The sequence below is a fragment of the Molothrus ater genome, chromosome 6, assembly GCF_012460135.2.
Source record: "Molothrus ater isolate BHLD 08-10-18 breed brown headed cowbird chromosome 6, BPBGC_Mater_1.1, whole genome shotgun sequence".
NCBI classification, from domain to species: Eukaryota; Metazoa; Chordata; class Aves; order Passeriformes; family Icteridae; genus Molothrus; species Molothrus ater.
In genome coordinates, this window is record NC_050483.2 from 18,670,869 (window position 1) to 18,681,446 (window position 10,578).

The window sequence follows — 10,578 nt, forward strand, 5'->3', positions numbered from 1 at the left end:
CCTCCAAGGAGGAAGATTTCTGAAAGATGACCTTAGGGTAGTTACTCATCACACCCCAGCTGGCAAAGGTTGTCTCCCTTCACATGAATCTGGGGGCAGGGTTTGTCAGTATAAGTAACAGTGAGCTCAGCTCAAAGGTCAGAAATCACTTTGCTGGATGCTGCACAGTGAAGACTCAAACAATGATCTCCACTCAGTGATTTTAGAGTGTTTTTGTGGGAGAGGAGCAGAGGCAGAGGAAGGATGGTCAATGGGGCAGGCCATGAGTTGGCCGAATGCCCAGGGCAGGCAGTGTACAAGATGTGCACATCAGTAGCAAGGCTCAATCAACAGCAATGATGTAATTTTCCACACTGGAAAAGATAAAGTGCTCTTCTTAGGTTTAGGCCAATGCCCTAATGGCTGTGTCAGAGGTTCAACTTCCTGATGGTGGAAGAATCCTAAATAATTTTGAAGCCTGCTAAACTTCTTCTTGTGTGAAGGCTACCAGTAACCTATGAGAGTGTGAGCACTCATAGCTGAGCCATATGTGTGTGTATGCTGTCTATATGCACACATAGACAGACTATAAATATTTTTTAGGCTCATAGGCTTTTTGCATTGTGAACTCTGCCAAAATGATGTGTTTAGAGAACAAGAGTGTAAATGAAGTGTTCAGGGAGAGATGGAGTTTTATTAGTTATAGTAGAGGAACTTGGCTTCCTGACCCTACTATTGACTGGGGACATTTTAGGGTCTGGGAGTGGAACATATTTTATTTCCAATAGCATCTGCTGAGGATGCTATCAGTCCTTATGTCCAAGGAAGTGCACTCAGATTCAGCAAACTGGGTCTCATTTCTAGCTTTATTCCAGCCTTCCAGCATAATAACAGATGTGGCAAGGAAGAAAATTCCCTGTACTGAGAACTTTGAAGGCCTGCACAATACCTAAGTCCAAAGTCTTGTAATGAACATCTGTGATCTTTAAAAATGCATTAACACATCCAAGCAGCTAGGAGAGCAAACTGGAATAAGGATGAATGACAGGGTGAAGGCATCAATACTATTTTCAATCTAAATAAAACTGTATAATTAACCCAAAATTTCACACTTCTTTTTCCTGTTGTTTCTAGATTTTGAACCCTCCACCTTCCCCAGCTACCGATCGCTCCTTATACAATGCAGAGATGTTTTATTCCTCAAACATTCCTTCAAACACAAGATCTTACAGGTACAGTTCAGATAAAAAGGTTTGCTAAATCTTCTGTTTATCTGCCTTTAGTTCTGAATCTTTTTCAGACTTCATTTAAAAATCTTTTCCTCTCTTAATAAATGACCATTCAAATTATTTACATTATATTGCTATGTAACAGTCCCTGAGCATCCCTGTTAGTGTTTTCTGCTCATTCTCTTATCTTAAAACTCTTTCATGAGTAAATCTATTTGTTAGTGACTGGGTTAAGTGGTCATAGTGGTCTCCTCTGGTAGGTTAGGGGCTGGAAGAATGTGCTGCTGGCTGAGGGTAGTTGTGTCATTCAAAATTGAAGAACAATTGAAAACCAAGAAGTTCAGGTACTTCTTGTTGGATTTCTCTAAGAGTCTGAATTATGGCTCACATAGTATTAATGAGCAGGCATCTTGACTGAACACACAGAGCTGTTCAATCTCTTTACTTTTTCCTTCTTTTCTCGCCAGATTGCTCCTAATGCATGTGCTTTTTTCTCTTTTGGTTTCCTGCAGACCGTACCTGATACGAGGGATAGCTCCGCCCACAACCCCGTGCAGCACAGATGTCTGTGACAGTGACTATACCACGAGTCGATGGAAGGCCAACAAATACTACATAGATTTAAATTCAGACTCAGATCCTTACCCCCCTCCTCCCACACCTCGCAGTCAGTACATGTCGGCAGAAGAAAGTTGCCCTCCATCTCCTGCCACGGAACGAAGCTATTTTCACCTCTACCCCCCTCCACCCTCTCCTTGTACAGACTCTTCATGACCTCAACAGAAGGAACTTTTCCTGTAAATATTTTAAAATATGAACAGATTTAAAATATATATTTTATGATTTAAAAATAAATCTGGGTGGGAATTAAACAAAACTAAATGTGAATAAAAATGGGTGGGAGGGGTGGGGCTGTGAAAAATTGTACAGAGGAAGAATATTTATAAAATTGATTTTTTTAACTTAATTTCCATTCTTTTGTGCCATATTTGCCTTTTTGAAGTCATGTAAATGACTCAGTCTCCAAAGGATTTGGGGAGGGAATGTTGAAACTTTCTGCATTTTTAAGCCACCTTTTTACATGCAAAAAGTGTATGTAGTTCTTTTGTTAATGTGAGACAAGAAAACTAAGTGGCTTGTGGGAGGGAGGTCATTTAAAGAAAGATGCAGGCTTATTCCTAGAGAAAAAAACCCATTTAAATACAATTGTTCGTATCATCCCTGCCCCACCACTGGAAGAAAACGTGGAGAATCACAACCCTAAGATGCTCCTGTTTGCAAGGGAGCTTAATGCTTCCCAGAAGAACTTGAGTGCCAAGACCTGAATTTCAAACCTCCCTCTCCATCTGCTTAGCATTGAACTGAAAGAACACTTCTCTTGGCCGAACCTTCCAGGTTAACTAAACCCACAAGCATCACGTCCTACCTCATGGCAGTGGCACTCTGCACATGGCCAATTCTGTAACTGATTCAGGCTAAATAACAACAGTCCTAAAAAACTTGGTTTAGGCTCAACAAGTTCCCTGCCAGACTGGGTGAATGGTAGAAGAAGCAGTTGTACTGACCTGTGGGTGACAGCAAGGGTCAAGTTCAAAGTGGTATTTAAGCTAAGAGAAAGGCCCAACAAACTGCAGATTTGCTCAGACTCACCATTTTAATAGGGATGCAACCAAGCTCCTTCATCCTTCCCTATGAAGCTTTGGTGACTGTCTGGGAAGAAGTTGTAATGGTCAGCTGCTTCTTAAAACACAGTGCAAGTTTTCTTTTTCTCAGAAGTCCTGTAATCACTGTGCCAGGTTTCTGAGGTATTCACCCGTGTTGACTTGATCAGAGAATTGCTTCATCTCTTAATATTCATTTTCCAAAGTGGAACAAAATGGTCACTTGTATTCAAATGAGGAAAGTTGTTTGGGTTTCAACTGGTGTTTGTACAAAAATGGTATCTGCATAGCTCAAATCAAAAATCAGTTTAGCCATCTCATAAAAATTTGCCACATTATTCAGATTTAGAAATAGGTAGAAAAAAAAACCAGAAGAAGGAGAAAAAACAAATACTTCTTTTCTATTCATGTTGATATAAAAATGATTAACTTGTACAAACTGCTCAGGATATCAAGATCAACAAAGTGCTTGTTTCCATTCCTACAAAAAAATTAGAGAATGGGGGAGGCTAGAATTAGTCTCTTTCAAATTCAGAAGGCAAATTTTTGTTTTACTTGCTCTTTCTCTGTAGCAAAAGGGATTGGGTATTGTATGGCACTTTATAAATTCAGCACTGGTGATGATAATGTGAGTGCCTGCTTGGGACATCTGAGGGAAGTCCTGAATATGCAAACTTGCACCTGTTTCTGCAGCTGCTCAGTAACAGATGTGTTGGGCCTTCAACAGCTTTAATATTGATGGCAACAATGGACAGTTTTTTCTTGTTTGAACTAAAATTGTACTTGGCTTTGGGTCTTTTTAGCAAGTTATTTGAGAGTACATCAGAGGAACCCTGCAGCTCCAGGAGAGAGGTCTTTGTTGTGGTGGTGGAAGGGCTGGGACCACAGTGTTCTGATCCACTTCATACTTTCAGATTTATTAGTCCAGATCTGTTCTTCCTGTCTGCATAGTTTAAGAATAGGATTTGTGCTGTCACTGGTGTGTTACTAAAACTCCTAAAGTAGCTTTTACTACCTTCGTGTCTAAATTTTTGCTTGAGAGATTAAGCACAAAGAGGATGATTTTTCATAGAGAAGAGTACAGAAAGGGAGTTGAAGAATGAGTTCTTTCCTCATCTCCTATCAGCATTAGCAATTCTGTACTATGCGGTGATGGGCAAGGTCATAGTTTGTTACTCTTGGTCTGACTTAGCCAATCTCTGAACTGATGGTTTGGTGAAAGAAAGCAATTCTCATGTGATCATGTTTCAACTCACTAAATTAGGAATATACATCCCCAGGATATTTTATGTGCCACATGAGTTGTATAAAAGAGTATTTGTTCTGCATTACAGCAGTTGGTAGTCCAATTTCATATCATACATAATTTTATGCTTGATAACTATTCACTATTTATAATTAATTCATTAGTTGTTTCATGTCATAGTTCTAGCTTAGAGATATACCACATTAATTTTCCTCTATTCCTGTGATTACAGAGGAACGGATGCAGAATTACTCAATTTATTTCATTAAGCCACTGATCTTTTTTAAGAGCCATAACTATAAGAATCCTAACCACTTCATCTGAAGATCTGTATCCTATTAGAAACATTGGAATTGAGTCCAAGAAAATTAGCATTTTTACTGAGAGCTGAACTATCTAAAAAGTCACATTCTTTTCGAGCTTAGGTCTTAAAAAGGAAGGAAGCATTTGCTGGATTGGGTGAATTAAGTGTACATTTTTATTTTAGTTGAACATTCATAGCCACTTGCTGTTGATATTTGCTGAGGAGTTGCCTTCTCTGAGGCACTTGAATTTTGGTGATGAAAATCAATACACTGCTGCATATTACTGACACTAAAAGCCTTTTCCAAAAAAAAATTTGTATACAAATTTAGCATCTTAGCATTTAAATACTAAATACTATTTTTGATTCCTGTGGACTATATGCTTTAAAAGGAATACTGCACTCCAGGTGTTAGAAAAGACCAGGAAGAAAATCTGAGCAATAGGAATTACTTTTTTCCAGAATATCCCCACTGTGTTCTTAGCAGTTTCCATCCTGTGAGCTTTCAGGCTAAAACATAGAAAATAGGTACTATTTTCTTCTAGATAAGGATGGGAGGAGGATGCAGGGAATTAGAGAGTGCATATGAGAAATTCTGGCAGTTCAGGGTTGAATAGGAAATATGGAGGGGAAAGTTGCCTTTTGATGAGGCTTAAGCATGGTTTTAATAACTCAGAGGTTTTCTGTGAGAAAGCTGACTGAAGTATTTTAAGAGTTCTATCCTAGGAACCTGCAGAGGGGTGCATGTGATTCAGCTACCTGTGTGAGCTTGTGAGTACTTGAATCAGTGTTTTCAACCACTACTTTCCAAGCCCATTGTGACTGCATATTAGCACTTGAAACAACTCAGGATGTAATAAGGAATGGTGTCTGGAGAGCAGCCCGTAATGGGCAGATGATATGGCTGATTCTGTGTTAGATGGAAAGGACAGATGGCCCAGCAGAGAGCACCTTACCTGTCCTGCAGTGCTGCCATGACAGCAGCCACTTGGGTCTTCCCTCCTGTAGAATTTGTCCCATCTGCAGGGCAGGTGTAGCAGCAGTGTGAGGCTGTAAGGTAAACTGACAAGTAATAATCTTTGACAGTCAAGGATTCCTTCATTTCACGGAACAGTTTTTGAAATTATAGCTTGACTTGAGCTATACTGGTCTATAGCCACTGCACCTTTAAATTTTAATAACTGGAGATAGTGAATTTGTTCTGGATGAGTCTGAGGAAACTTCATGAGTACTATCCCAGCTGCCTTACTTAGATTTCTTACTCGGATTTCTTCTGTCTGGACAGATCACTAGAGTGCACTTAGGCTAAGATTAGGCTAAATCCATATGTATGACAAATAATTTCTTCAGGATAGTATTATAGTACAAAATGCTCTGTGTCTAAATGCCTATGCCATTAGCATATTCTAAAGCATATATTCTAAAGCATATTCTAAAGAGGAAGGCAGAAATGAGTGGGAAACAAAATTCTTTTGGAAAAATTGAATTGATTTTCAGTAATAAGCCTTCATTTCTGTGGTTTGCAAAGGTACAGGCACTTTCCTAAAAGTTCTGATTCTTTTCAAAGTAACAACAAAATTCCCTGTTCCCTCAATACCTGTTTTACAGACCTAGGATGGGCTTTCTGGAAATCTCCAGGCTTGTTTACCCTAGATCTGTTTTCCACCTGGTATCTAGAACGTCATGTGCAAGGTCCAGGGCTCATGATGTTCTCTCCGTTTTTATGACAACTGGTGCCTTTGGATTCTGGGGCTTTTGCCGTTCTGATGCTGCGTGCACAGCAGTGGAAAAGGATTTGGAAGCAGGAGCACTCAAGTAAGAGCTGGTAACTGTGGGCTGATGTCACTCCTTGGTGGCCTGCAGGGTCAGATCACTTTGCTGGGGAGGGCTCTTGTGCTGCCCTTCCTCAGAGCCTCTCCAGCATGTTGTGCTACTTCACAAGTGTGCTCAGTTAAACATCACAAAAGTTGCGTGTCCCGTTGGCCTCAAGCATTTTTGGAAGCAGATCTCTTCTGTAATTTTGTTGGGGTTTATGTTGAGTCAGTCTAACTGAGCTTACAATTGTACTAGAAATTATATCCATTAATGTTGGGAAATGAAAACAGAAGGCAAGCATGTTCCAAATAATTAGTACCATGCCTGGCACAGAGCCCTGAACTGGAAGCAGCATATTTGCTGTTACAGTGCTGAAGGAGATTTTATAAAGGTCCATGCTTGGATAGAGCCTTAGACAAGCCACAGTCAAAGGTAACTGTTTCCAGCTCAGTCATTTGGTGGTTGTTGTGTGTTGGGACTCAATTATGAATTATAAGTAGAATCCTCCTTGTCAGTTTGCCTTGTCTGTAAGAGATTCATGGAAGGCTGAATCCTACACTCAGAGAGGGGTCTGCTGTTTCTGCTGCTGTTCCCTTAGGTACTGCAACACTTTCTGTTCATCACTGTATATAAAAATCCATTTCTACAGAAGTTGTAAGTTTAGCTAAGCAGCTTAAGGTATTTACTACACATTAAAAGAAATATTTCATCAGCATAGATATTTTCAATTCTGTTAGGTCTTCTGCCTCTCCTTCCTGAGAACCTTACTCTAGATTTTCTAAAGGGTGATTTTCTTTCATTTGTTTATTTTGAGGTTGGCCAGCTATGCTGTGGGCTTTTTCACATAAAATCATACTCCCTGTAAGGAAATAAAACAAAGGAAAAATTTATTTTAAGTCAATGTTAAGCCTGCTGATAGGAGTGATGGAAACCAGTCTGATATATCTTCTGCATTCCACAACAAAATCCTTCAAAATGCCGTGTCCTGACATGCTGACAGTGCTCCCAACCACCTGTGACAAGCTGCAACATCCTGGCTGTTCCCAGCATGAACCACAGTCCTTGTGCAGCCCACCTCTGGAGCCAGGGCTAGGTCCTCACCAGCCAACACAGAATCCTGGTGGAGAGAAGATCGCAATGACAGTTCCTAAACGGGTCGGTTTATATCGACAAAATGCATGCAGAGAATGTGCTTAGAAGGACTTGTCAGAGGAGAAAAGCAAGTTTGACAGCTCCGGTGACAGACTAATTCAGCGCCATTGACACCTCTGAAAAGCGAGTGCTCTCACTGATGCACCTTTCTGTAAATAAGAATGGGGCCGCTCTGGTGACAGCATTCCTGGGCTGGCTGCTTGACAAAGGGAGTCACATTCCCGTTTGATTTGTACAGAGATCCTGCAGCCTGTAAATAGTTGTACATGGAATTCATCGGCCTGTGGAGGTAAAAACAAGTGTTGAAAGCAGGAGGACAGCTGTAGAAATTTGGGGTATCATAAACACAACTCTAACCCAGACTGCTTTCCTACTCACCTACTTGTATGGCAATTGCTGCTATTGTAAATGTACAGGAATATACAAAGAGTACCAAGAATTTTTATATAACCCACACATAATCTTTTTATATTTATATTAAATTGTGTATTCTGCAAACAGCCTAATAATTACAGCTTTATATGTGTATCATTTTGTAGCATTTCTTACCTCAAAAGACAACCAAACCCAATACTTCAGTGCCTTGTGTATTTTAAACAGATTAACATATAAACTGGGGGGAAAAATGTAGATTGTACTCTGCTGGTTTTAACAAACCTTTGTATTACTGTTAGGGTTCTCTTCAGTTAAAATACATACAGTCACAAGTTGTGGGACTAACTGAAAGCTTACCATTTTGGAAGTTTTTTTAGAGCATGCATGTTTTGAATTTGTAATATATTGGAGTTTCTCTCAAATGCATTCTTTCAAGTTAAAGTTAACTTTGATTAATATATTCATATCTATTTCAACAGACATCCCAATACCTGTCAAAAATACATAGCATTTTTTTTAAATGCCAGTAACTGATATTTACATGTTTGGGGATTAAATTAATGCTGTTTTCAGCATGCCACAATTTTCGTTGGTGCCATAAAATCTTTCTTGTGTTATGGAAAGTCTTTATCAATTCTTTTTCCAAGCATGGCCTTCTAACACACAAATGACTTGGTAATACTGTTGTGAAAAGATCTTTGAGGCTGTCATCACTTCAGACCATTGTACATTAACAATTTTCTGGTCATGAAATTGCAATGTTTCTTTATGTTAACAAAACCAAAGGCTTGTTTGAAGTAACTGGTATTTTGTATAAATATTTGTACAGATAACAGACTCTGCTTTTGTACTATCGATTATGTGGATTTTGTTTTATAATAAATGCTTTAAAAAGAAATGCTTAGCAGCCATTTTATGAGCAAAGCTGTTTCAGCACCTACAGTAGAGACAACCAGTCAGTATCACAACTGTTTTAGGGACTATTTAAGATAAGGACAGTGCTGTCTCCTAATTTTAAAATGTGCAACAACAGTGAGAGCTGGAAAGCAATCACCTTTAGAATTAGAGTTGTTAGCTACAGAACTTACCACAAGTTTGTCAGCAACATGATGTTACAAAAATTGTTACACTATATAGGAACAATCTCAATTGTTCTGACTAGGCCAGATCTGATCTGTGTTTCTTTTTTAATTTTAATATATCTGTTAAATGGATGCTATAGGATGTCAAAGTAAAATTTAAAACAGTGACTTCTTTTTTTTTTATGGGGAACATACTTGAAAACTATGTCTTGATTTGTGCAGTCAATATTGGTGGCCTCAGATTTGTGAGATTTAAACTAGAAGTCAAAATGATTTTTAGTGGAGATACCCCTTCCCCTGCATGCTTAGATGGGACTCAGACTGAAGTGTTCCTGAGCAGTCATCAGCAGTCATGGTGAAGTCCAGTTCTGTTCCTTCTGATTTTTCCAGGCTAGAGAAAAAAATAGAGCATACACTTTCAGAGACCTGCTTGTTTCCTACAAATTTCTTCCAGGTTTTGCATTATACTGAACCAGAAAATGTCAAAAGATTTTTCCTCTTAGTCACATTATCATTGCTAATAATGCTTAATAGAAATGGAGCCTGGAGCAGCCATATGATGACAGCCTACACCTAGTGATTTATACCATCACTGATTGGGATGGATTTGTAGCTTGAAGGAAAATGACAATTCTGAACTTCTGGTGCTCTGCTCAGCCTGGAACAGGCCTTCCATCATCCTATTGTGTCAGAAAAGTTGGACCAAATTACCCAGAAGTACAGAAAGGTTTTTAGGGTTTCATATGGCATGAAGCACAACAGCCCCACTCTTCTTTCTGCAACTCCTGGCTGGAGCTAGGCTTTCTCTCCTGTAAGATGCACAAGGTCCTCTTGGAGTGGACTGTCTGACACTGGCTGGTTGCAGGGAGGTGTCTGATACACACAATAATACAGATTTCTGCACAGCATACAGACTCCTCCCATACCTTAATCCCAGATGTTTCTTGAAACCAGAGGACACAGTATTTTCTTTTTGCTCCAGAAAAGCTTGCTCACCTGTCTGGATGGTGAGCTTATATTCCCACCTTACACTCCCACAGCTTACAGATTTCTTAATGTTGTAATTGAGAAATAAAGCTCTGATACATCATTTGTCTGAACAGAATCTGAATACATTCCCAGGGCTGTACCTATGGCCACAGGGAAGATGCCTAATTCCAAATCCACCTAAACTTTTACGAAATTACCCCAGCTGTTACTGTCTGTGGTGGGGCAGAGCAAAGTGTTTGGCTGATTTTGTGCAGCATCATTGAGGACTGAACTGAATAACTGTGTCTGGATGTGCCAGGAAGTGGCTAAAGTGGTTGAAATACATTCTGCCACAGCATGGGTGGCTCACAGCTGCACTCAAAAACAGCCTGGTCCTGACCTATTCAGCTCCATGGGTCTCCTTCCATGCTTTATGCCAGCCTCAAAGCTTCCATACACATGGTGGTTGCTCCAAAAGACAAACATCATAAGTAACTAATGCCCTTCCTTTCTCCTCCTTTCTCCAAGCTTTTATTGCTGAGCTGACATTGTGCCAAATGGAATATATCCCTTTGGTCAGTGTGGGGGATGTCCCCTCCCAAGATCCTGGCCACCACCCAACCTAGTGGTGAGGAGTTACTGCTGGAGACAGCACTGGTGCTGTGGGAGCACTGCTCAGGAGCAGCCAAAACACCAGGGTGTTACCAACAATGCAAAGCACAGCACCATGAGAGCTGGCCTGGGAGCATGAGCTCCATGCCAGGCA

At 40.0% G+C, this 10,578-nt stretch overlaps 1 protein-coding gene across 1 annotated transcript in view; it reads left to right on the forward strand.

Annotated features, from left to right (window-relative positions):
- LRP5 (LDL receptor related protein 5) overlaps positions 1-8,659 on the forward strand; it is a 130,999-nt gene extending 122,340 nt beyond the window's left edge. Inside the window, exons 22-23 of the mRNA XM_036384404.2 lie at positions 1,114-1,211; positions 1,721-8,659. Coding sequence (XP_036240297.1) covers positions 1,114-1,211; positions 1,721-1,982 — 360 coding nt within the window. The 3' untranslated portion in view covers positions 1,983-8,659. The remainder of the gene's footprint in view (positions 1-1,113; positions 1,212-1,720) is intronic.
- The last annotated feature ends 1,919 nt before the right edge of the window (positions 8,660-10,578 follow it).